The sequence below is a fragment of the Dasypus novemcinctus genome, chromosome 11 (genome assembly GCF_030445035.2).
Source record: "Dasypus novemcinctus isolate mDasNov1 chromosome 11, mDasNov1.1.hap2, whole genome shotgun sequence".
Classification (NCBI taxonomy): domain Eukaryota; kingdom Metazoa; phylum Chordata; class Mammalia; order Cingulata; family Dasypodidae; genus Dasypus; species Dasypus novemcinctus.
The window spans coordinates 93,562,285-93,590,239 of record NC_080683.1 but is presented as its reverse complement, the minus strand read 5'-3'; the positions used below and the strand labels follow the sequence as shown (position 1 = coordinate 93,590,239).

The 27,955-nt window shown below is 37.7% G+C and overlaps 2 protein-coding genes across 2 annotated transcripts in view; one reads left to right on the top strand and one right to left on the bottom strand.

Annotated features, from left to right (window-relative positions):
• Positions 1-456: 456 nt before the first annotated feature.
• Positions 457-5,420, bottom strand: CALHM4 (calcium homeostasis modulator family member 4). Its single transcript, XM_004471218.4, has 2 exons — positions 2,818-5,420; positions 457-2,004 (listed from the first exon to the last, which is right to left on the bottom strand). The coding sequence occupies exons 1-2, from the start codon at positions 3,370-3,372 to the stop codon at positions 1,618-1,620; spliced, it is 942 nt and encodes a 313-aa protein (XP_004471275.2). The 5' UTR covers positions 3,373-5,420; the 3' UTR covers positions 457-1,617.
• TRAPPC3L (trafficking protein particle complex subunit 3L) overlaps positions 5,327-27,955 on the top strand; it is a 43,006-nt gene continuing 20,377 nt past the window's right edge. The window contains exons 1-3 of the mRNA XM_058307320.1: positions 5,327-5,627; positions 8,863-8,960; positions 12,520-12,619. Coding sequence (XP_058163303.1) covers positions 5,586-5,627; positions 8,863-8,960; positions 12,520-12,619 — 240 coding nt within the window. The 5' untranslated portion in view covers positions 5,327-5,585. The remainder of the gene's footprint in view (positions 5,628-8,862; positions 8,961-12,519; positions 12,620-27,955) is intronic.

Below are 27,955 nucleotides of genomic sequence, written 5' to 3'. Positions count from 1 at the left end.
GAGAAGTCCTTGGACAACAAAATGGATATGACCTATGATATTTACATGGCTAATTTATATCAGAGAAAAGCTAGATTCCTGCCACAAATACCTCCATTAAAAAAAAATGCCACTTGTAATGTCATATCAATGCTGAGTAGAAAGTTAAGTGGCAAATTGGAATATTTTTCCTTGAACACTTAAAAATCCCCAATAGGTTAATAGTCTTTTTAAAGCACAATGCCACTGAATGTCTTTAGAGAATGCCCATGATCAAACTTAGTGATCCATTCCCTTCGAAGAAACTACCTGGTTTTATTGTCATTTACATAATAACCTGTATACATATAAACAAAAATATAAAAATCTTATTAGATTTAGAAGGAAATTTAAGAATGCATTTAATTCCATTCCTTGCCTTGTAGCAGAAACAGTATCATTATTCCCATTTTATGAATGAAACAGTCCCAGAAAGACAAACTTACTTGCCCATGTTTAAATAACCAATAAATTATGTGGAGGTACTACACTCTACAGTCTCTTGTTAGTGAAACACTGAAATTGTTTGGTTTCTGTAAAATTCATTTTTTATTTGTTTGAGGAATCCAGAATTTCACACAAAACAGAATCTTTCTTCCATAATTGTATAAAAGAAGATTACCAAGTAATTGATTGCATTTGTGATACTCAAGTTCTCTGTTCTCGTTTGAAAATTAATCTTGAAAGTAAGGTTGACCAATGGCAATTGGTCCACTGCCCAGTAAACAATTGTTATTTTGATTATTTTAGTCATTATTTTGGCTAAAATAAACACAAAAATAAGTAAATAAAAGCCCTCAGATTGCTTATTTTGGCTAATGAACCAATTGTTTAAACGCATGTGGCAAAATCAAGCACTAGATACTATATTTAGCAGAAATCATCAAGTTAATTTAGAAAACTGTCAGACACTAGAGTTTCTATTTAGAAAAGCCAAGCAAAGTAAAGGCAGGTAGATCACTCCTTTTGGAGGTCAAAGTAATGGATATACAATTATAGGTTGCAGTTTTGGTTCCCCACATGGATTTTGGTACAAAAAGTACAATGTGATAATGAGAACACTGAAAAGTCACAGATGTACTCCTATAGTGGAGTACAGAGGGGAAACTTTCTGGGATAAACTTTGTATGTAGTGATTATAAAAATGTTCCTAGCATGTAGGTGCTACAACTAACATTAATGATACGAATGATGATACGGTAACACATCATCTTCCCATGACTATAGCAGGATGACTCAAGACCTTATTGTATATGTTACCAGTTTAGAAAGGGCTTTTTGCCCTGGTTTCCAAAAGGCTAGATGGTTAGACTTAAAGAAAATGGAGAAGGCAGTGGAAGGTTCCTGGACATTATGTAAAGCTAGAAATAGGGAAAAGGAGAAATTAGAGTCAGGGAAATAGTGACAGAAAACATTAGATTGCAAAGATGAAGGAGATTTATCTGATTAATTTATCACATAAATTTATCTTGGAGATACCATTTTTGGGGTGGACTTATATAAATAAATATCAGAAGAGAGAAAAAGATGAAGAGATGAATTGAAACAGCATCATCATGGAAATAAAGTTAAGCAATCTGTATTGTGAAAGTGCTATAATCAAGGTTGTAATTCAATACCTCCTGATTTGCCTTCCTCATTATCCTCACCTACCCTGTCTCCAATGAAGCTATAGGAACCCTGTGAGTCATCACCCACACATAAGAGACTGGGGGCTGAAATTTCTCTCCAGTCCTGGCAAGAAGGGATACGGATTTGTTTGACATCCTCACTCCCGGGAATGAAGCCAAACAGTTTCTTCATGCGCTGCATGCTGAGGAGTCGTGAGTGCTGCTCTGCAGCTTGTCGGAAGAGCGCCCTCTCATTATGGAAGTGATTGGTCCAGTAGTGATGCTGCAGAGAGGTGAGGGGAGAGCAGCACTTCGCCAAACAACAGGAGACTAGGGCAGAGGTGGTTGCCAAGGTGATCAAAATCCAGCCTAGCATCTTCATATAATTATTGAAAAGAAAGGCAGAAAACATTAGTGCATCAGATAGTCAAGAAGCAGTCATAGTCGTAGGAAGCTCTACAAAGCTGAAAACTGAAATATGAGTTCGAAATTTGTTTCCCTAGTCTCTAATATATTAAAAGGTGAAGTTGCTGATCACTTGATGTGGATTTAAGTATGATAGAGACTATATCACCCAGCTATTTCAACTTGGCCTTTGTATTACAAAGGAAGTTGGCCACTAAATTTAGAATGACCATTGGAATTTGTTTTTAATCCTAATTAAGCTTTCTGGAGTTTTAGCTGAGATTGCAATATATAAGAATGCCTATAGAATAAACATATATGTGCATATATGTGGAAAGGTGGAATTTAGCAATAAGTACTACTACTAATAATATCTAAAACTTATTGTTTGTGCTATAGATCCCATCATATATACATTGTACTAAGCACATTAGACATATTAGCTTATTTATTCCTAACAACAACCCTATGCAGTAGACACTGTTAATATCCCCATTTTACAGCTGAGGAAAGAGGCAGGACTAAGTAACATAACTTGCTCAAGGTTTTGCAGTTTAATAAATGACCAAGCAAGACTCAAACCAGGTCTCCTGACTCCAAAACCCAACTTTCTAACTCTATGTATACAGCCTCTCGGGAGAGCACACTTTGATGAGTGGCATCTAGTTTGCCTTCAATATTCAGACAACATGAGGAGCAACAGACTGGGGAATGGCTCCAGCGACTATATGCATGATAGGATAGCAGAGCAGAAAACAAAGCAAAACAAAAATCAAGAACTTACTTGCGACTGGTATCTGTGCAGAAGAGCCAATTCATCTCTTACCAGGGTCATGTCAGAAGGAGTTGAACTGCAGCATGGAAACCCAGCGAGGAGCTCTTCCCGTTTGCTGGCACTGACGTTGTCGAATACCGGGTAATGGTCCACAGAAGCAAACTCGCTTGCTGCACACTCGTAGTACGTGCCTGTGAGCAGCGTCGCCGCCAGCCACGTTAACGGAGCAACCAGTGCCCTGCCGGTGACGCCGACGAAGCCGAGGCAGGCCAGCCTGCGTTCCCGGGGGCTGGGCCTGCGGCGCGGAGCTGCACAGCTGCAGCAGTGTTCACTAAGGGTCCACGTTTGGCTCCTCAGGGCATAGCCGGCAATCAAAAGGATCAAGGCAGGAAGGACTAGAAAAGCAGAGCCGTAGTAGACGTTTTTGCCAACCTGACAGGGACATTTGAATGTGAAAGTGGAGAACACTTGTTGCCCGCCAATCGTCAGAGCAGCGATCAAAGAATTGATAAATGTTCCACTTCTTTGTAGTGAAGATATGATATTGTTGAGAGTTGGGCTCATGGTGGGAAACTTTCACACCAGGCAGCGTATGACCCTTTCTGATCATTAGACTCCACCGGCTATAGCCGTTTTATGAGATCTTTCTGGTTTAACTGGTTGTGCCAAGTAACCCAGGCTCTTTACATGTTTAAAGAGTTCTACCATCCTTCCCTGTGAAGAGCTAATAATGCGCTTCACATTGACCTGGAAGAAATTGAGGGAGACATTCATCTGGTATAAGTGAAGGGGAGAAATTTTTCAGTATATCTTCCCACAGACTGCCAGCATCTTCTCATGGGGTGTTTTGTAGAATAACCTACAAAATATTGAGCACCAGCAACTAGAGCATAGGAAGCAAAACAGAGAACATTCTTACCCTTATAATAGACCAGAATTTGATCATCATAAAATTACAATATTGAGAAAAATGGAATTATAAAACCCTAAAATTTAGGATTGGCTGAAAGAACCATAACCTAAGAGTTCTGCCAGAAGATAACAGTTAAAGGCAAAATAAAGACACGTGAAGACTGAGGGAATTTACCACCACAGAACCTCATTAGAAGAATTGTTAAAGGATACAGCCAAAAGAAGAATTGAAATCTGAGAAGAGACATGGGTGCAAAACATAGTGATGAGTACAAATATGATATTTTTAAAGTTCCTTTAATTATTAACTTCATAAATAACTTTTTTTTTATTTAAAAAGATACAACTAAGGCAATACATTGTTCCAAAAGCTATAACTACATATTCACTAAAATAGCTAAAAGTTAAGGCTGACCCTAGCAAACGTTAGCAAAGATGGAGAGAGACTGAAACACACTGATGGTGGGACTATAAAGTGGTACAGCCACTTTGGAAAATTATTAATCTGCTACTGAAAAGCCTGCCAACCCCAACCCTGATTTTCCTGAGAAAGGTGTCATAGAAGGTGGGTACTACTGGAAATATCTTGAATATCGTAAATATCTTGAATATCGTAGAATTCCATTCAATAGATTCACCTGCAAGAATAATCTATAATAATTAGTGTTTTTATAGTACATTACAATGTTTCATAACACACCTTAACTCTTTGATACTCACTAATATTCTTTGAGGTAGGTATTATTGCCATATTGCAAATGTGGAAACCGAACCAGCCGGCAATAAAATGGCTTGCCCAAAGTAACACAGCCAGTAAATGGGGAATGGCAACTTAACCTGGCCTTCTTGATCCTCCTAGGCTCTTTCAACTATACTACTGACTTCCTTAAAGTGGGAATGAGTCAGTCACTTTATATCAAGAATTTGCTGGAACAAATAGGGTTAATTGACTCAAGTGTAAAAGGTAGAAAATTGCTTTCTAAAACAGAGATATATGCTTTTTCTTCAGGAACACTTTTGATTCTCTGAACACTGCACTTGTGAAGATGAAAGGGTTTCTCATTTGAACTTTAAATATCGATTCTTCTGCATAAATAAAGTGAGTCTTCAATAGCTAACATCTCGGATACAAGCAAAAGAAAGCTAAGGGTTTGCTTTCTCTGCCAGAATCATTATTCATTATTAAACTGTAGAACATCCATTCTGAGCAAGAGTTCTATAAGTTAATGTAGCCTAAATTCTATCACTCCTTAAAGTTGTTGCTTGAAAAAAAAAGTTACTAGATATGTTTAAATTTTGTAATCACACAGGATGGGGGGGTGGGTCTATATTTTGGAGACAATCTATTGAGTTGTTGATTAGGTTTGAAGCAAGATTTAGTGCTTATAGATTTGCTGATCATGTATCACTAATTCATACAACAATCAATGCAGTGACTGTCTAATGCTAACATTTAGATCTTGGATTGTAAAAGTTTCTGTTTGTGATTTTAAAACAGTGCCTTGGCATGAGAACAAAACACCACTCTCGAATCCCTTGGGCTAAAGAATTTTTGGTGTCTCAGAATTTCTGGTTCTGACTTCACACTATCAGCTTTTATGCCTCTAGGTTACAACTCATCCTCACAAGGAAAGCAGTTATTCGATCTGTGGCAAGTTGCATGGCTATAAGACAGTTCTGTTTTTCATGTTTTCTCTTTTCAGTTCAGCAAAGAGCAAAAGCAGTCAGGTAAAGCAGCCGCACGCCTGTCTCAAAACAAGGAGAAACTTCCAAAAAGCAAAGCAAAGAATAAAGACAGATGCACAGCTAAGAATACCAACAAAAGAAAAGAACTTGAAGATCATATTCTTCATCTCTCAAGCAGTATGTCTCGCCCTGCACACAAAAGAACAGAATATCACAAAATAGTAAGAATTTTAAATTAAACATATTCTCAAAAAAAGCTTTTTTTCTACATCAGAGAAAATGTGTTGTTGTTGTTTTTCAGTGATTCATGATTTATTTTGTCAGGAAGGTGATGCTGTGAGTGGAATTTTTTAGTGGAGCAAAGGGAGAGTTTGGTGGAGTGAATCATAAATGAGACCTTTGAGAAGAGTTACAATTATCTCTTACATACGCTAACTGAATAATCGATTCTTTATACATATTTTAGACTGTTCTAACTAATTATATCCAAATAAGTGGCAAATATTTCTTTTGCTTCTGACAGAAACTATGAAAGGATCAAACAAGTCTTTGTAACCACTTCCTGAAACAGGAAATGAAATGTATAGAAAGTTGAGTGTATGTTCAAGGGAATAGCAATAGATCCTCAGAAAACTAAGTATTAAAAACATCACCTTAAAAAATCTGCTTCCTAGTCTTAAAAGTTGGTGTTTATTATTGTAATTTGGTATAAGCTATTATCCTAAAATTTTTTGCAGATTAAATTTGGATAAATATCCTTTAATTTCTCTTATCATTTTAGGCATTGAGAAGCTACAGATGTGAAAATTCATCATTAAGTTTAAAGCTCTGTTAATTATTTCAGGAGACTGACGGACACTGGATAACCTTAAGTAATTTCAGCCTAGGATACTTAGAGTTGTAGCAGACCAACTCTCAGCTCCCAGTAGGAAATGCCTGTAGGTCTCTTCTCTGGCATGTTGGGATCTTGATTCTCTTTTCTGTGGGAGCTCTCAAATGTTTAAAAATATTGTACATAATTCATATTGTAACTAAATCTCTTGATTTTTTTATTAGTTGGCACACTTCCATCCTGATATATCCAAAACTTCCTGAAATAATAACTAGCACTCTATTTTTCATACATGAAAATAATTGCTTTTTTATTGTTTTAAAAACCACAAAGCTAAGTTTATTCTGACCCTTTCAGTGATCAGGGGTTTGGATTTGAGTTCCTTTCATGAACATACAGTTCAAGGTACAGCCCTTGGCTATGAAGCAGAATGAAGTGAACTGGCCTTTATGGGTATTGACCTTGAAACTCAACTGGTGGTAAAAATATATGTGAAAATGTAGTTGGTACCCACCTGTCAGTTAAAATGGAGAAGAAAATGCCATTATTTCAGTTTGAACTTGTTTATAAATGGGTGCAATGCTGAGGCTAAAGCTTGTAGATATAATTTTATCTCCTTGTCTCTGTTTTTCAAATTCTTTTGTTTCACTGTTAGTGGCATCAAACACTTCAAGTTTCCTTTTTCTCTCCCTTTCTCTTCATCGTTGCTTATTTTTTATGCTGTAGTATTAGCACATAGCAGTAATTTGTCTTCTGCTATGGCTCCTTAAAATGTAAGGCAAATATTTCATTTATGGTGATTTATGATTAGGTTCTTGGGAGATTTAAATAAGAAGGAAGGAATTAAAATTTGAATACATGGTGATCTTTCATTGATTTGCTTAACAATATTTTATTTCATTTGCTTTTCCATTGTTCCCTAATACAAATATTATTGTACTAAATTTTTCTTGTACCTAAATTGTACATATTAGTATATTTAATGTGTAATATTTTAATTAATATGTATAATGCATTTTCTATATACGTTTATGCCATTCTGGCTTAAAATTTTCCATAAAAACTGATTCTATCTGTGCCATAAAATATTTAATTTCTATCAGTTGAAAATTTGGTAAATGAGAATAATAATCTACCTAACTGGAGAAAATGCTTGTTGTGGTATATTCCCACACATAAGAGAGTGGACACTGGTGCTATTGGGCCAATTTTAGAAATATTTGAATCAAAATGATGTAATATCTAATAGAAGTCACCTAGTTGAATGAACTATTTTTAAAGTTTTTTGAGTCATTGCTGTCCATGCATGAAAAAAATTGAACACATATTTTCAGCCTTGTCTTCCCCTCCATATTAAGATTCCCAAGATACCTGGTTTTAGAGTTGATGACAAGTTCTTTAGTCTGGAGTTCACATTGTCCCTTCATGAACGTACAAGATTATGCTCAAAATAAGATTGTTTTCCTGTGGGGCATCTTATTAGCAGGGGTCCCTTCCCTCTCCCCCTTCCTTCCTCTTCTTCCTCCCCTACCTTCCTCTACTCTAAACAAGGCCCTCCTATGCTTATCCCGGTGATAAATGCTGTGACAGAGGCCTGAGACGCCGTCCTGCCTCAGCTCTTCATGGCTGGTTAGGCCAATAACGCAGCCCTCCTAGGGCCTCATTCCTTCCTCTGCAGGATAAGAGCATTGGGGCGAAGGATCTGTAAGATCCCCTTCCCTTTCTTAGATAGTATTCAGTAGCAGAAGTAAAATAGGGAGGCTTTTTAAAATGGACTGACTCAGCTTTGTGTTTTCTCTTTCCCATATTCTGAACATATCCATGTAAACCAAGCCTAATTTGTCCTCACTTTTAGTTTTCATTTTTATTCATTACGAAATTAGGACATGGTTTGGAGATCTGTAAGAAAAGATCAAATTCCTCTCTTTCTCCTCTGAGTAAAACAAAACACAAGCCAAACACAAACAAACAAACAAAAAATACGAAGGAAAAACTCACAAATTTGCTGCTATAGCTGCGTTCATCTTGAAGGTGTCTTTGGCAGAGCTGGGACCCATTAAGGATTGTGCAGACTCGTGAGAAGTCTCACCCAATTACTCGTTCTAACTGAAAACATGGTCAGCATATATCAAAGGCCATTCTATATAATTGGAATTTTTATTAGCAATTAGTATAAAAAGCTTCCTTCATTAAAGTACATTTCTAACTTATGAAATGTAGGCAAATGCATAGAAACATATTTGGATGTTAAGAAATTTATTTTAATTCTCAACTCTTTCCCCCCACCGCCCAGCAATGACCCAAATGGGAGTACAATTTAATCTCAAGAGTGAAAAATTGTTTCAATAATTAGTAGGAGGACAGAAAATATAAACAAATGACTGATCTCTAAGGTTGCTTCCAAGCTCAAGATTTTGTAAAAAAGAAACATAGAACAAGGAGAATCCTTTTTTAAAATGCAAATATTCCCAGGAGTGATAAAACAATGTTATCAACATAATACTTTATTGTAAATTGTTACAACTGTTTGATATCAATTCTACTATGGAAATAAGAAAAAAGAAATGTAATAGTATATTATTTGTAACTTTGCTTAAAAGATAAAACAATCCTTTTTTCTCCAGAACAAAGATCTCTTTGTCCTCACCTATGGAGCTCTGGTGGCCCAACTGTGTAAGGATTATGAAAAAGATGAAGATGTGAATAAATATTTAGATAAAATGTAAGTAGGCAGCTTTAATTCCTGTGGAACATGTGATTTCTTAACTTCACTTGCATTTTGTGTGCCTCTGATGTCTTCCCTTGCCCCATTTCACGAGCTCTTCTTCCATTTCAAGGAAGCGCATCTTAAAGTTGGACACAATTTCTTACAACTGCCATTTGGGTTGACAGTATAAAGTAATAGGAAGGAACTTTTTCCCTATTAGTATAAATCATGAAACATTATCTTTTTAGGTAGAAATCATTCATTTATTTGCTAGTTACTTATGAGTAAACAATATGGTAAAACTCAAATTGTTCTTTTAACAATATAATGGGATATCAAATTTGGATCTTTTCAGAAATCTTTTTTTCTAACATAACTCCTTCCAATATAAATATATGCTACCAAATGCAATGAATGTGCCACAATGATGAAAGAGGTTGTTGATGTGGGAGGAGTGGCAGGGGTGGGGTGTGGGGTATATGGAAACCTCTGATATTTTTTAATGTAACACTTTTTGTGATCTATGTATCTTCAAAAAAATACAGTTTTAAATAAATAAATAAATAAATAAAAACCCTAGGGGGAGAAATATATATATATATATATATATATATGCTTACATAGGCATAGACCAGCTATGGAAGGATATGCTAAAAACCACTAAGAGTAGCTGCCCAGCAGGAGAACTGCAGGACTGGGGATTATGGGTAAAATGAAGATTTTCTTTTCACTACATAGTGTTTTCACTGTTTGAAAGTTTTTAACATGTCGATGCTTTACTAAAAAAAATAGTTAATGGAAAAATCCACTTCTTCCTTTTTAAATAAAACCATTCTCCTTTATTAAAGGAGATTGCTCCTATGCTAATTTTAATGTAATTTTCTCAAAATAATTATATTATCATCCAATTATTATCCAACAATAAAAATCTATCAATGTATATTAAACCTTTGAATTATGTAGGATCTACAGGGCAAAGATTTAAAATATATACTGTGTTAGAAGATTTCCTCCTGTATAGGTAGGTTGAAAGGAAAATTTAGTTTATTAAACAGAGTTTTTAAAAAGAGTTCATTGTATTTTCAGTTGGAATACAGAAAAGGACAGCATGAGGGAAACGTTGAAAACTTGAAAGACCTTTCTTTTTTCGAACCCTTTTCTTGAACCCTTCAGGAATGTCTTTTCCATATGCTTATCCTTTTTTTATTTGGAAAGTTCTTTTCCTTTTTATCCTTTCATTGCTCTATTTTATTTTGGTCCATGGTCCATATGGCTTTTTTTGTTCTTTGTTTTGGATTTCTTCTTAATGAGGCAGGAAGACTTACAAAGAACCAAACTGCCCAACTGCTGATGGCTTCTTCAGTTACTTCCTCAGCTGAACTATTTGAGAATGGTAGGGGCTGCTTAAGCTAGTTTTCACATTTGAACAGCTGACACAGCATTTTCAGAAGTTTCATCGTTTTATTTGGCTTATATTGTATTTACATTGTCTGGGGAAACAGCTGTAGAAAATGAAGCTCCTTTATTTTAGTAAAAAAACATACCTTTGGTTAGCTAATTGGGTACACATTTGAACAAGTATGGATGAAATATTAAAGAATGAATTTTGGTAGCCTGCCTTATCTTAAGGAAAATAATTCACATTTGGATTTCTTTAATAGCTTCTGGTGAGAGCATCTTACATTTTTAATTTGATTTATAAAATACCTACTTTGCAGAAACATACCCTTAGATCAAGGCAAGATGTATATGTATTATATTGCTCATAGCATTCAAGCTTCCCATCACTCTCTGCAAGAGCCATGCCAGTGGATAAGCATGATGATGATTAGAAAACACTGGAAACATTTAATCCTGCTACAACTATTTCAGCAAAGTAGACAGACATTCTGTTCTCTGAAAATCTTTTCAGTGCGAGCTCCCTAGCTTGATTTACAAAGTATTTTTCTCAAGAGTCATGCAACCTAAATTGAATAATTCTATCCACTAAGAAATATAAATTGACTATCTAACTGGAATTCAAAAATTTTGCATTTTTATTTGGCTTATATTGTATTTACATTGTAATAAGCACTTTGACTGTAAATCAGTCTCCTCTCAAATAAGTCAGTCTCTCAACTGCCCAGTCACCAAAAATCTTTCCCATTTGTAAACCCTCTGAAGGAATTATTGTTTCTACAGTACCATAGGGCCTTTATCTTGTTGATCTTTTTGCTCCATCCAAATCATTTCACTTGTTTATATACATGTGGTTTTGAAATTAGAAAACCAATTTGGTGCCAGTGGTCTGGCAAAAGCAGTCACATCCCTTTTTATTTTCACTACTAAGGTCGTATGTCCTCAAAATGATGAAAGTTCTTATAAAACTAAGATTGACATTTCTTTGCTCAGAAGAACACAGATCTACTAGTTTTCAATTTAGTAGTTTCTCAGTCTATCTTCTTGAAGACATATGCTCAGCCATTTTAGCTACCTACTCAGTTGCATTCTCACATAAAATGCTTTTAGAATTGTACTTCAGGTACTTTTCACAAACTATTTGCTAGAGGTAGAGCTACCCCATACCTTACCCCACGTCCTGTAGATTCAATTTCTCTGGGATGAAAAATGAATTTTCTAGACTTGGCTTTTTTTTTCTAGTAAACTTCAGAGTCCTAACTGTTGAAACCTGCACTGGCAACAAAGATTTCTCTGTTTTCTTCTCCCACTCCTTTCATGGCCCATCACGGACATGCCTACCCTCCTACCAGGATTGCTAGGCTGATAGAAGAGTGAGCATCCAATAACCACTTCTGTAGCAGAAAACAAGTTAGCAAGATCTTCATCCTGATCCTATCAATGGCTAATGATGAGAAAGTCAGTTGCCAGTGAGAAACCTTAGTTTTAATTTATACTGTCGAGTTTGGGCCAGTCTTGATCTAGTCAGGTTCCTCTGCTTGTAAGATACTAGATAATATTTTCTGGGTTCTTAAATCCCTGCTTCTAGGTTAAGGTTTATGGGGTTAAGAAGCCCACTGCCAAACAGCTTGTTTGACTTGTTGGCTTAGTTTTCTGGGCTGCTATGACAAATACCACACACTGGGTTGGCTTAAATGACAGGAATTTATTGTCTCACAGTGTTGGAGGCTAGTAGTCTAAAGTCAAGGTATTAACAGGGATGACTTTTGCCCAGAGTCTGCAGTATTTGGCAATCCTCCACCACATGGCAACCTCCCTGTCCTTGTCTGCTTTTCTGGTTTCTGCAGACTTCTGGTTTCTACTGAGTGCTTACAGCTGAATTTCCTCTGCATACAGGGACCAGCCATACTGCATTAAGGCCCAACCGCATTCAGTTTGGCCTAATAACATCCTCGAAGGTCCTGTTTACAAAAGGTTCCCACCCATAGGATGAGGAGTTAGATTTGAACGTATCTTTGTGGGGGACCATGAGTCAACCTACCATACTTGTCATATTTGGCTTAGTTTGTTACCCATTTGTGTATGTGCTAACAGGTGAATCCATTTTTAAATACTGATGGACTTTACTAATTGCTCAGATGTTATTTTCAGACCACACACTTTCCATTATCCACAGGGGATACGGCATTGGAACGCGACTGGTGGAAGACTTTTTGGCTCGGTCCCACGTCAGAAGATGCCATAGTTATTCAGAAATTATAGACATAATTGCACAGGTAAATGCATTTTAGTTCTGTCAATATGTTTTGAAAATCTTCGATTCTTTCTGGGTTTAGTGGTATTCTGCTTTGATTGGGCAGGTTCCAGCTGTATTCATTTTTGGGAGCTAAGAGAAGGGATTCTAATCAAAAAGCATTTTATTTCAGCACAGAGATAAAGCTATTGTGAACTCAAGGAGAAATGCTTCCAGGCGTTTAAGCACCTATAGATTTTCCTGACCACATGGTGTGTATGGATTATACACTTCATGCTGGGGAAAATGTTTTGAGAAGGTAAATAGAAGTGAAGTGTTATTATAATGGTTTTTTAAAAATAGGGCAACCTGTGAAACCAGTTTCTTTATGTAATCATTTTCTGCTCATAGAAATCTTTGGCTGCCTCAGAGAATATTGTTAAAGTCAATCCCAGAGCAATGTTTTCCCAAGAGAAAAATAAAGCTTCTTGTAAATGCACATGCTCTAAGAACGGTTTTAGCCTTGCTGTATGACAGACAATCTGGAATCGTCCAGGACAAACTCAAATTTTAAGCTGCAGGTCAATATCTATTAACCTAGTGTTGTTAATTTGTGAAATATCTAGAAAGTATGCTATGAGATATTTATGAGGTCCAGGTATGCTGCTTCCTGGTTTTCACAACTGACCAGTTAAGTAGTCTCATTCTTCTGCTCTCTCCTGGTCTTTAACATTATTATAAGTTGCCAAACTGACTCTTCATATAAATGTGAGTAATAGCATTATGTGTTGTTTTGTGATTCTAAATACAATGTTATGTACTTTTTCTCTCTCGCCTGTGCAGTAACCCTGTGAAGTTAGCAGAGTAGGAATTATTACCACCATTTTCCAGATAAGAAAACTGAGTCCCCAAAGAATAAGATCAAAACTGGATAATAACAGTCTATGTGGGAAAAAATCTAGATTGAAAACACAATCTAAAGGAAATATTTTTTGTACTCATTGTTATCACTTTTACCATTTCATGACTGAAATCATGTGGTTGAAATTGGAATCCAGGTTGTCTGACCTTAGGGCAGTGAATTTATCATATTGCTAAAGATTTTTAAAAAAATGGCAGAATACAACCAAGATACTGAATCAGTAGTTCAAAAAGAAAAATAATTTTTCACTAAACCGATTCTATGGACAATACCTCAAGAATATTTGCTGTGTCAAAGAAAAGCAAATAGTCGAACTATGTAAATGTAGGCAGTTGTATCTTGTTAAATTTCTAGCCAGCAGCCCCCTGGCCTGTTGATTGGCAGGGCATTCTCTCTTTGATGAAGATGGTCGGATTGCTTAGAGAATGACTCCCCTGACCTCTGTCCAAGTCCATCCCACTGTCTTACTATGAATATATAATATTAAATACAAACTGTGTCTAGGTAAAGCCAGGCTTGCAGATCCTCATGCCAACAGAACATTGACTGATAATTTGAAAAATCATATAATGTGGAAATTAAAACATGACTCTTCTGCATTTAAGGATGCTTGTTAGGTTTTAGACATCTGAAGAGGAAAATAATTTCAAGGGCTAAATGGAGCCTCAATCCTAAAGATACGTTAGCACAACTAGTGAAAGAAATTCTTTATTTTTCTGGACATGTTTATAGACATTTTTCCATTTCATAGTATATCCTCTCATGCTTTAAAAGAGATGATAAACAGCAAAAAATATCAAGTAAAGAACAGTAAAGAGAGAAGTGGAGGCATTTACAGCCTTGTTACTGAGAATCTGGAATTACCCTCTGACACACATGTAAGATCAGAGCTCATCTGAAATGTGCTCAAAAATGTAAATACTCTTGACCTGGAGACCCACCCAGTTAGAGTAGTAGGGACATGGAAGGATCCTTCACGTCTTTCTTACTGTCTTTTCTTGGCTCTGAGTGCAGAGTCCAATTCACTGTCAGGCCCCTTGTGGACTTGGAAGGAATAATTAATTATGCTCATTTTAATCAGAGAAACATAAAGGAACTAGGTTTCTCTAGTAGAAAAGGAAACCAGTGTAAATGATAATCTTCTAGCAGTATCATTAACCTCAGGCTTACTGCTAACAAATATCGTATGATGTTCCTTTCCAGAGGTGGCTAAGTCTATTGGAAGTCTCACGAAAAATATTCTAGGGACATGTGATCCTCTGCCAGGACACCCCACCCCCAGGTCCCACTAGCCAGTGGGAAAACACTAAGCTGAAAGCAAATGCAGATGTGCCAATAGGAGCACATGGGGTCTAACACAGGACATGGGAGGCCTAACACAGGACCTGGTCCTTGGTATGTGCTCAGCAAAAATTAGTTGAAAGAAAAGAAAGGGAAAAAGGCACCAAGGAAAAGAGGAAGGGAAAAGGAGAGGGAACAGGAGAGGAAGGAGGAAGAAGGAACGAAAGAAACTGGTTCAGGCCGTTGGGATGAGCACGCGTCCATAGTGGGGAGGAGTCCTGAGAAGTTTCCTCACCCTGCCCAATACATTTAAGAGCTCCACAAATTCCTTCCATGAGGCCTAGGGGTTTTAGCTGAGAATGAAGGGAAATATAATGTGGGAAAATAGGACAAGAGGTCTTTCTATGCCAAAGAGAAAGGGGAAAGACTGAGGAGGAACTTAGGTGGAATTGTTACATGGAGAGTGAATGAAAGAGAGGAAATGGATTCATATCTCAACAGAAAGCTGAAGGAGAAAAAATCCTCTCAGTATGGCTCCTTTTCAAAAAGCACATTTTGCCTTTGAAAGAGTTAAGTCAGCTTCTAAAGACACATGACCTCCCAACAGTGGACAGCTTTCAACAAGTTAGAATCAGGTCTGTTTGATATAATTAAGAACATATGCAACATCTGCTTTCCAAATATCCCTTCTCTAAACTTTTCATGTCTTTCCAACCTCTCTGATGTCAAGTGAATTCATGTCAGTTTTCCAGTGCATTGGATAAAGACAATCTTCCATTCCCTATACCAGATTCTTTCTTATCTGTGAAGGGAATATTTCAGCACTGTTCTAGTTGGCTAGGATGCTGAAATGACAATATACCAGAAATGGGTTGGCTTTTATAATGGGGGTTTATTTGCTTACAAGCTTACAGTTCTGAGGCTGTGAAAATATCCAAATCAAGGTATCCTTAGGTGATGCTTTCTTCCCAAGGACCAGCCGCCAGTGAACCTGGACTCCTCCGTCGTATGGCAGGGCACATGGTGGCCTCCGCTGCTCTGTCCCTTCTCTTTCAGGTTTTGCTGCCTCATGGTCTGTCTTCCTCTCGCCTTCCCCGAGTTTGTCTGAATTCAACCCATTTATAAGGGACTCTAGTAAGAGGATTAAGACCTACACTGGACCACACCTTAATTTAAGTAACCTAGTCAAAAGGTCCTACCTACAATAGGTCCACACCCACAAGAATGGATTAGCTCTAAGGACATGATTTTTCTGGAGTCCATAAAAGCCTCAAACTGCCATAGTCACCTTTATTCTGTTCTTGGGCAGAAGGGTTGTCAGCTGGTATTTGTTCCTTTCTTCAAAGGCCTGATTTCCTCTCTCTTAATTATTTTAATTTCTCCAGCAAAATGCTCTTACTCGTGTGGGAATGATATGACCCACTTAGGAGCATTGTGGCCCAGATGAAGGGTCAGGCTTTGGTTATGTCTGATAACCAAATACTTACCTATTGATACTCTGCTTATAGTTAGTAGCTTTTGGTTAAAAGATCTGGGCCTTTGGCAGCATTACCTCAAGCCTTGCAAATTCTCCCCAGAGGAGGCAGTTGTCAAATGTTACAGAGTCTGTTTTATAGAGTAGGGCAAGGTCAGTGAAAGCTGGGCCCTGACTGTAGCAGCCCACTGCTTACAGGGCATTTCAGAGTCAGGAATAGAACTCGGTGGCTGTGAATTCTGTCTGGTTGCCTTCTAAGACTGTGCAAACACGCAGAACACCATCGTCATCCTTCTCGAGTACTGAGCACCTTTATGCCATGGCTTCCACAGAACTCATCATCTCTGTCTTGGTTCCAGAGAAAGAGAATTCAATTGAAGGGATTTGCTTAGATCAGGGGTTCTTAACCTTTTATGTTCCATGGACCCCTTTGCCGATCAGATGAAAACCGCGGACCCCTTACTAAGTTCACACTATACTGTGTATTATTTTATAAATATATCACACCCATACCAACACATTCCCACAAAAATAATGTGGTTTTTTAAAAAATTTAAATTCAAACCCCTGGTTAAGAACCCCTGGCTTAGATGAAGTATGAGAGAGCTTACCAGCTACTTAATGGGTGTATATAGTTGTCTGTTTATTATAAGGGCATGTAGGAAAAACAATTGTACCTCTTTCTGGTATAAGATCTAAAAACACCTCTTTAGTTACCAAAAATGCATTTCATGATATCCAAACACCTTAATGAGAAAGCAGTTTTATTATTGGAGAAGCTAACTAGAGATAAGCCTGATCATTTTAAATCAGGCTTGGCAAGAAATTTTATAAGGCTGTCCTTTAAAAGTAATTTAACCATAAGGCGCTCAGATCCAGTATTAGCAGATGAGCTCTCATGTAACCATGTGCAGTGTGCAGTGTGCAGTGTACTGGAGGTTAAAAGATAAGGTCCAAATCTGTTCGGATATTCTGTGTGACCCTGAGAGAATTCTTTAGCCTGTCTGGGTTTTTGTGTTTTGTGTTTTGTTTTTTGTTTTTTTCAGATGAAAAGAGTGAGATCTCTTTGAGCTGTAGTTATCCTGACGTTCAGATGGTGTTTTTCCTAGTTAAATCTGTATTAAGGATGATGGATGGAGCTTCCAAAATCCCTCCCTCCAAGAGAGCATCCTTGGCTTCTAAATACTGACAGTGTTTACAACCGCTTGCCTTTGCACAAGCTCTGCTGAACAAAGCAGGGAAAGGTTTTTACCATTAGGATAATAGGCTGGTTGCTCCAAATGGCACAGAGGTAATTTGTCATTTTTCTTTAAAAACATCACATCATTGGTGTTGTTATAGTAAGAGAAAATTTTAAATGGAAAAATATATGATATAAAAAGGCTTGTAAAACTTGAACCTTTAATCTTCAGGTTAAAAGATACTGCTTTTAATACGGAACATATTCTACTTGTTGGAAGCATCCTAATTTTGGAAAGCAAAAATGAGATCTTTTACTTTTAATAGTATATATTGAAATTTTACCTTAAATAATGTGAGCAATGATTTTTTTTGGTGAGTGATATAAAATCAATGATATAATTGAAAGGAAAGGTTTATATGAAGCAATATGAATGAGAAGGCCTAAGGCAGGGAGAGAATCTAAGTGGTGAATGCCATAAGCATAAACTCAAGGACAAAAGAATTCAGGGATACAACCCAGAAGGGAACCCAAATGGCAGAGATGAATCATTTTTATTTCAGTAAAGTGGCCCATTTAAGATTAGGATTGCATCTGCACAGAAGGACTCAAGCAAATCAAATACAACATATTTTTTTTATCCTGCATCTTATCTGATTGCACAAAATTGCTTGACTGAGTCTATAACTGTAATTCACGTGTTTAGAAGCCAAAAACTCCTGAGTCACCCTAGAATGGGCAGCTCTCTAGCCAAAGAATTTCAACCACCAACACAGATTTGTACTCAGAAGCACTAATTTGCTATTCCAACAGGGATATCCAAATCTTTCTTTGTTAGATGGGAGTGCCAGGACTTGGAAGGCATATCAATTAGGGCCCAGTGAGGAGACAGAAACCATAGACTAATGTGAACAGGGAAGGTTCAATATAAAAATTATTAACTGACCCAGGGGATTAACTACTAAGAATAAATGAAAAAAAAATCAACAAAACCACTAAAATACCTGAAAGCTGAGAGAGAGTGTGCCCAAAGGAGGAACAAACTTTAAGGGGTCCCTTTTCTCAAGGCAGGGGTCCAGAACTCAATAGAGAAGGTATGGTTATGGCCTAAAGGATGGTGGAGAATTTCACTGGATTGGGGCAAAACTGGTCTATAGCTGCTGGTCTGCATCTGGTGGACAAGGACCCAACAGGAAAGAACTGGTAAGCTGGAAAGGGGCCACCACTGGGTATCCCATGTGCTGCTGGTCACTGATAGCTGCAGGGGCAAACCAAGAAAAGAAGGAAGGGAAGCTCCTTCCTCCTGTAATGGTACACTCAGATACTTTGGCAGCCTTCCCTGGAAGGGAAGCCCCTTCCTCCTGCAGGGCCTCTCCAGCACTTTCTACTGGCAAAGGAGAAATGTTTCCAACAACTAGCTGCAGTATCCCAAGCAGAGCCATGAAGAGTGGATTGGGAGGTGAGAGACAGTAATCCGACAACCAGCATGGAAAGCAGGAGCCATTGTGACGGCTGTTTAAATTTCTATGGTGGCCAATGTTTATTTCTGTGGCCTCAAGTTTGGCCTATCCAACCTCCCTGCCTGCACCGGAGCTCTTCTCACCTCTAAAAGCAACTCTAGCTGACTGGAGGAAGGAAGATGAGGTGAGGAAAGCCACATGCTTTTCTTCCCAGGGTGGTGTCAACTTTCTGCAACTGAAGGCACAAAATAGACTGAAGAGCACACTCTTCAATGTGCAAACCTTTCTCTTAAAATAAGGACTTTCATTTGATAAACAGTGTGAAATTTGTTAGATAAAAACTTAGACTCTACTTCTATGTCATAGAATCTATGGATTTCTTACTTAACTCCTGTAACTGGAATTACACTTTTTCTCAGTCCTACCCATGGTTATTAAATCTACTCTTTCAATTTTATTATTATTAGAAGTGCTATGAAATGACATTATGGCCAGCAACTGCAGAACACCACTACTAACAACTTGTACTCTCTTCCTTGGAAGTCCAAGGATGTGATGTAAGGCACAATAGCCAATTGGCACTTAAGCTTCCATCCAGTGAGAAATGTAGCAGGAGCTCGGGGTTTAGACTTAAAGCCTTTGTGAAGGTCTCGTAGGTGTTAAATCAACCAGATCCACTTTCTGAAATGTCCAAAGACCTTACTGTGCCAAAGGGTGAAAGTTAATTTGCACTGTAATAGTCAGGGTCAGTGGCATTTTATTTTGCAGTGTTGAGATAATTCAACGAAAATGACAACAACTGTATTGGATTTATGGGTTCTCCAGAGAAACAGAACCAACAGGATATATGTGTGTATGCTTGTGAAAAGATTTGAAGATCTTTTTGCACAGCTATGCACTTTTGCTCCTCCTCTGTGTCCAGAAGAGGACATTCATCTCTAAATCTGCATTCGTCTCTAAATCAAAGACTCCTACTCTTTCCCCTCCTACCCTAACTCCCCCTACTTAAGAAGAAGCCTCTTATTTCAAGCAGCATTCACTACTAGTGCTTGAAAATCCAGTACTATAAAAACATCTGGTTGCCCACAAGTCTGCGATAACAAGGTTTGAACTGCAATAGGATCCTGAACAGGAAAATAGCTGATTATCAATAAATAATAGGCAGTGAATTCACCCCATAATTTTATTGAAAAAAAATTCCCCTACTATCTATTTATGTGAGTGTAGAAAGTTTCAGGAGAAGGTTTATTCCTGCTACTCTGAGGTCAACTGTGATTACAAAATTCAAGCATTTAATAAGTAATCAAATCATTAGATATAAAATTCCATGTTATAGAAAATATTTCAAAGGTATTCATCATGAAGCCAAGCTGTGTTAGGTGGACTGAGTTCATGTCAGGTCATAATGTAGTATAAGTGTATCCTGGAACACAAGAATAGCTAGGTCTCATAAAAGAACAGAAACTGGAAAAATATTCAGTATATCTTGTCACCTCAGCAGCAGGTATATGTGATTGCTTATTTTAGTCCTCTGCCATTTTGGTGACTCAACTATTCTCTGCCTATATTTCCTTTGCAGCTACCTGTATTTTTCTAGTTTTCTTTTTCTTCTCTCCACTCAGTACTTCTGCTGCCTTGTAGTTTTTGCCACCTCATGGCTTCTGCTTACTACCTTTTTTCTGGGTATCTTTCTTCTTCTGCCCAATCACCCAAACTGACTTTCTCTCTGTCACATATTCAGAGTCTCAAAAAGAGGTTCTAACCTGTTCAGTCGGCCACTAGCCCTACTGTTGAGTAGAGCTTTCAGGCTAGGCCATTTCCAAAGCCCTTAGCTACATGACAGCCCTGGTTCAAATGTCCACCCCAGTCCATTAACTGCGGTCAGAATGGCAGGGTAATGAGACCCAGACCATGACAATCATAGGGAACTTCTCAGGAAATTTCCCAGAGTAGGGCAAAGTAATTGCCAAAGACCTTGTTCGTCCATCCGGGAAATCAGTAACAGTAATTTATGAGTCTTACTTTACCTCTGAGCACTCTGCTCATTTTGTTTATCATTCTGATACTGGCGTTTGTTTTCCTTTATTCCAGAGGTTAGAGCTTTGGGGGAATATTAGTGCAGCATACTCTGTTTAGTATGTTAACTATAAGGTACTGAGGTAGAGAGAGCTCTCTTTGTTACACATTTTGCAGATAATAGTCTGAGTAAGCACACTTTCAAAAAACAGCCTCACCTAGGAAGTAGTCCATATGAAACTACTTTGTTAGTTGAAAGTAAATATTTTAGACCATTGGCAAGAATGGGGCGGGCACTTCTCAGAAAAGGAACACTCAGATGCTCTGGTAGAAGGCAGATAGCCAAATCCTCATAAGAAAAATGATGTTGTATTACAGTAGATAGTATTAGGTTTTCTTTCTGCATTTCTTGAAAGGAACCAATCATAAAATTTGCTCTGGTCCTCATTCTATGGGGCTTTGGCTTTGGTTTTTCTTCTTTCAGTCCTTTCTCTTGGCATTCTGAGTTTTCTCAGAGGATGTTACCAGAGATGGCCTGATTTTTTGTGTGAATAGGAAAACTGCCCAACTGAAATGAGATTGAAACAGGCCATTCAAGTCAGAGACATCAGTAAATCTTAAGTTGTGTTTGTTTTTCTTTATTTTCTTTAACAGTTTTGTTCATTATACTCCTGTAGTTTTCTTTTCCTCCTTTTTTTTTTTTTCTGGTTAGTTTGGGCTTCCTTCATTTCCTATATAATGCACATTTTAAAAATAAATATTTCCTGAAAGTCACCATATTTCACAATTCTGGGTTTAAGCCTAAATGTAATGCACCCAGTATCAATGCATGCTTGGATTTTGTTGACATAATAATTCTATGCACAAAATGAGAGGCTTTTTTCTGCCCTTTGAATGTTCTTCCTTTTACCAGGATTAAAATTTAAATCTCTATTCTAATGTTGCCTTTCTTTCACCACGCCACACCCCACCCTCACCTTTTATACACAGCAACTTACTTTGAGGGATGTGCTAAGAAATGCAGCCTGAATGGCATAAGTAGAGAGACTCCTTGAACCTTTTCATCTTACTGTGCATTTCCTGTCATTGACTTTTAAAATCTCTAGCTGACACTGAGAAGGACTGATCTTTCCTGAGGAGCCCCTCAAAAGGTGACTGGCTCATGCCCCTTTCGCTTCTCTGGGGCTGGGAGCACACTGCATCACCAGATGCTGTGGCTCTGCCTTCTGCTTCCCGGGACACAGAGAGAAGACTACTGAAGGTAGATACCAATGGCGGGCAATTTCCACAGCTCATATCAGGCAACTCAGTGCATTCCTGCTAGGAAATCCCTAGCAGTGCAGAGTAGGAAGGGGAGTGGGCAGGCTACCACTTATTCCTGCATCACACAGCTGACAGCTGTGACTCTCATGGTTGCAAAGATGGCCCCTACCTCTATGATATTTGGATATCTTGCCACTGCCTTATAATTCTAGTACACTTATTTTCCATACTTACATTAAGTTTTAAATGAATATTTGAGAATTTAGCCATTGTTATGTGTCCCCCTTCACTACCACAAAATAAAAGTTGAAGTGGGACACTGAGGTATTGGAATAATACAGAGTTCTCAGATTCCATGTCGGATTTGGGATCTGGCATTCCTTGCCATGTGGCTCGGTGCATGGAGCTGAAGGAGTGGGGAGAAGCCAAGTAAAATGTCCAGTCACTAATTCAAAGAGTCTGGGCAGACCTGGAGAAGTCAGGTTCATAAGCAACAGGATGGGAACTGGAGTCTGGGTCAGAGAGAACTACTCTCAGCACAGTGGCAGGTGGGGGAGACCCAAGGGCTAAAGCCCCAGCAGTGTTTCTTCTAACACCTTCCTTGAATCATTGCTTCTTTTAATCCCTCAACTGAACAATTGATATTAATCAAATTAAACCTAAACATAACATCTTTCTTTCCTGTTACTATTTTTTTAAAGGCCAGCTCAGTAGGAGTCTACTGAGTTGCTTTACTTTTTCCACTTTTTCCAACATAGGATATTAAAATAAGTGGGAGCATTGGTGAACAGGGATTGAATTCCAAGGAAGTCACAGTACAACACAGCACAGCATTCCAGAGAAGGCTGTCATCAGAGTTAGTTGAATGTCAAGCCATTTTCCTACTTCATAGCACTTTTGAGCAGAGGAATCGAGTAGAGAAAATTGAAAGGAAAGGAAAATTCTTTATAGTCATACAATTCCCAATATTTAAAAATTGAGAAGTAATAAAAACAAAACCAACTCATAAAATATTTTGAGACTAGTTACCATTTGGGCCAGAAATACAGCAGATGGATTATTAAAAAAAAAAAAAAAAAAAAAGGTTGTTTAAGCAAACATAATCACTTAGACTTGATTCTCCCCAATGTGTAGGCAAAAACTGCTTTATATAAACACCCACACACCTGATCAATTCCCCTTTGTTCCTCTGAGACAAAGAGTAAAAGTCTAGGAAAGTTTCCTTTGCCGAAGAGTGAAGACATGCAGAGTCACAGGTCTGAGGTAGAGACTGGTTAGATCTAACCAGAAGACCCCATTGAGTGCTGATGGCAGAGTTCCAACAGGAAGAGAAGGCACCTGCAGAGCAAGTGTCATAGACTTCTATTATTATTGCATTTGTGTAGCTTTATTTTCCCTTAAGTCACAGACAAGTGTCTCTCCAGGCTCAATTCCCAATAAATTCTGCAAATCACCAAGCTAACTTAGCACTGCCTCTCACCTTACTTACAGATGTCCATATTTTTCTAATGTCTGTGGTCAGGATTTTCAGGAGACCTGACTTAATCTAGGCATCTTGTCTCCTTGACATTACTATAAAAAAATGTTCCAAGGAGAGTGTTTCAATGTTCCATTTATCTCAGCACATGAAATTCTAGGCTACACTGCCCTAACTTTTCATTCAAAAGTATTGGTTTTACTCTTATTGCTTAACTTATTTGGATGAAACTCATGGAAGATTTATTTGTGAAACAACCCTAAGTGTGTAAATTGAAAATAGTGTTAGCTTTGGAAGCATTTCATTTATGTAACCATTTACAATTAATTTCCTTACCCAGAGAGGAACTCCATGGAGTAAATACTCTGGGAAACAAAGCCCCTAAGGAAGGCTCAGACAAGTCCTATCTGGAGCAAAGAAGCCAGAGACCTATTAGGGCAAGCAGCTATACTCTGGATCATCCCTGCTTGGGGTCATTCTTCATTTGTGTCAGAAGCGAAGTTAAGATTTGGTCCATACTTGCTCTGACCTCTCAGTGATATTCCAGGCCAATAGTTTTCAGTCCTAGCTGCTCTTTCAAAATACCTGGGGAGCTTTCCAAAAATTCCTGATGCCCATGTCCTACCCTTGGTCACTTCTATCATAGTCTCTGGAAATAAGGCCCAGGCATCGAAACTTTTAAAACATTGCCCAGATGGCCCTAATGGGCATTCACTGCTTTAGAGCAAGGGTTCCAAACTGTGTTCCTCAGAGCTCTAGGGTGATGCTGAAGAGGTGAACTGATAGGTTTGGGAGGAAGGGGGGAGAGGCATTCCTCCAGACTCTCAGTCCAAATTCTTCCCAGAGTCACTCTGAAAGAATTTAAGTGTTTCAAATAAGACGCATTTGGAAGAAAGTAGAAAACATGGTGGCTGGGCCATCTTGACTGAAATAAAAGCTATCTCACCAGTACTTAGGACTACTGGCTTGTCTCTGGGGGAAGGGGTAAAGGAGAGGAGCTGTGGGTTTGGAAATATTCACTCCAAGGATGATGGAAATTTGATTAAACGCCACTTTGTAACTGCATATTTCTTTAATTGCCTTACTTCTTGTATAAGGGCAGTGAAACCCAGTCGTGGTTAGCCAATTGCATAAGGAAGCAAGCTTTTAAAAACACTAATTTCTTCCCCTCATGTTTCCTTCCACAGGACACATAGTAAAAAGAACCTCTGGGAAAAAAAAACTTTGTTCTGTTGAGGCCATCAGCAGTCATTATTACTGCAGAAATGCATCCCTTAACCATGGTAAAATCTAGGAATAGAATGGTATTACAATTTTGCAACTGGTAAAAGGATCCATTTTATAGGCCATGCCTGCTGTCAAGACACACATGTATTTTTGAATTATTGTTCTTAAGCAAGGTTAATCAATATCACCTGAGTTTTTTTCTTACTGTATCCTATTCCTTGAAATAGTCTAGAGAATGTGATTAGACGGATTAATTGGTTGGTTGTCCCAGTTTTAACCTCAGTTTTCAGCACAATTTAAACATTTCAAGATGTTTCTCTGGCACTGATGTGGCTGTAGGCTTAGGGATTCTGAAATTACAAAAAAGATAGCTAGTCAGAAAGACAGATGGATGGGTCTTAAATATATAAGAATTAAAGTTTGGGGATTATTGTAAATCTTTTATAAACGTCTCATTGCTGAAATTCCTTCTCTATAAATTGTCATTTTTCACCTAAGGAAATAAAAATAAATAAAATGGGAGGTTGACCTCATTGATACAATAAATTAGAAGGATATTGTCAACTCTTGACAGAGTTGAGGGAAACTTTGTAATGCCCTAATTCAAGACCTTCACTTTACAAATGAGGAAACAGGCTTTTAAAGTTTGAATGAACACTCAAGAATACCCCAACATGAGGCATCATATGTGTGGCTGACATTAGGAATAAGAAAAATCTGGGTCCAAATTTAAGATGTCTCTTACCTGTGACCTTAACCACATTAACATTTTTGAGCTTCAGTTGTATTCATACAAATGAAAACAGTAGTACCTACTTCCCAGGGTGCTTGTGAAATTTTAAATATAAATCATATGTGAAGCATCGAGCACATAATAGGTCACCAAAACATGTTAATTCCTCTTTCTTCCTTAGTTGGAGAGCAAAACTTAGAATATGGTCTCTCTTAATGCTTAACAAGTGTTCCTTGTGCATAACTCACTTTTAACAAACAATTGAGCCTTGCAAATATGTTTGGAAGCTGACTAAAAGCTTCCAGACTCGAATACAAAGTTTCACACCTAGCTCCTATGATTATCTAACTAATAAGTATGTTCCAACCCAAAAGAGATTAAACGAATCTAATGCTCTTAATACAAATTCTACTTGAAAAGCTGTGAGTCCAAGGCCACTGGCACTTGCCTTGCTCATAGGTGAGGTAGGTTTCCTGGGGTTGACCCATCTTGCTCAAGCCCCAGTCTCAGTCACTTTTCCTGCCCTTTTGCCTTTTCCTAAGAATCTCATTTTGTTTAAGTATGCATTTTGTGCTTTGTTAAGATTTATCCAGAAGCCATTGCTATAAATGATTAGAAGTGGAATTAGGTTCTTCCCTGTATCAGATCCTAAAACAGTCCAGGCTCCCAGGAAAACGCTGGGCAATAGTGGGGTCAGGTTGACTCTGTGGAAATAGTCAAGGCAGTGGCCACATGAAGGAGAAGACCCTCATTCTTGTGGCTTCCACATAAGAGGTGGGCATATAATCCCATTTCTCCTTGCTGCTCACCTTATAGGTGAGGGGCTGCAAATGTCTAAAAGTCTATCTTCATTATCTGGGAAGGGAAGGGGAAGGTAAGAGTAGGAATAGGTGAAACAAAAGCCAAGACAACATGGTTAACTTAATTAGATTTTTAAAATTAAACTAATGAAATTTCAATAGGCACATAGTAGTGGTTTACTTCTGAATCCCAAACCATATGGTTTCTTGAAAATTGTACAGAGCAACAAGTAGAATAAGGAAGAAAGCCAAACTTCATTTTCAGAAAACCAATAAAAAAGTGTGAGCTCCAAATTATAGGTAAGTGCTATCAAAAGTTGGCTAAGACTAGCAGTGCTGTGCAGGAAGATGTAAGGGATGTGAGTACAGGAAACATTAAAAGAACAGGAAGAACCAAAAAATAAAATAAAATCTGACTGTGACCAAGCTCAGAATTAAATTCCTAGCAGTGGAGGGTCCCTACTGTGAGTCATAGACAGAGCTCGAGCACTGAGAAAGGCATAGAAAGAACCCAGGGAGCGCTGAGGTGGTGAATGTCTCAAAGCAGCAGCAAAATGTATACCTGCTAAAGGTGATGGGAAGACTGGGGTTGGATTCCTTGGTAACAATAAGTTGTAAAAGAAAACAGAGAAGCTCAGTAGGAACATTCTTGGACCCAAGTAGATTATGAGAGGCAAAGGAGGTTTAGTTATTCAGAGCCAACTTACTGAAGGAAACAACAACAAAGGAAGGAGATTTTGAGTTGTAAAACCTATCCTGGTCATTCCAAAGATTCCCTCTACACATCCCTATAATTTTTCTAGGAAATTCCAACCCATTTTATATATGTAGGTACAGAATTCATACAAAAGATACTATGAGAAAAAAAATGTAGAAAAGAGCAGCAAAACTCAACTGTAAATGAAGAAAATTCACAGGAGAAATATTGTCTGAGAGTCACCGATAACTGAAAACAAACACTTCACCATGAGTGGAAAGATTTAATTACCTCTATGAAAAGAAGACATCAATGCAGAAATTGCCAAGACTCAGGCAAGATATTCCTGCCAACAGGAAGATATAAAATAGGAATGGAATTCAGGGAAGCAATGGGAGAAAAAGCAAATCATTACAGAAAAAAAAAATTTAAAGGAGCACTAGGGAGACTAAATATGACAGAGTACAATACAGTGACATCAAAAATAAAATTCAGAAAAGTAAACAAATGAAATAGAAATAAAGAGAGAAAAGAGATTTTAAAAAATCATAAAACATTAGAAAAATGGCAGCTAGATTGACCAAAGGTGAAAATAAACTCCACAAAATATTACATATATGTATATATGACATTTAATCTTAAAAAAACTAACATTCTCAAATTAAGAGAAAAGTATTTTTCATAATAAAAGGGGATACGTTGTATTAGGGAAAATTGTTCCAAAAGACATATATGAAGGCAAAATTAGTAATGTTATTGGACTTTAGAGATAAAGAAGGAAAGTTGTGAGAATATAAGCAGAAGCATCATCTTAATAATTTTTTTAAAAAGATGGGATCAGACTGTTTC

What these genes read in the sequence shown, in the direction of transcription:
- CALHM4 (XM_004471218.4), bottom strand. Translation starts at nt 3,372, where the DNA reads ATGAGCCCAACTCTCAACAATATCATATCTTCACTACAAAGAAGTGGA. An exon ending in TGCACAGATACCAGTCGCAA is followed by an intron (nt 2,005 to 2,817) that starts GTAAGTTCTTGA and finishes AATTATATGAAG; the next exon opens with ATGCTAGGCTGGATTTTGAT.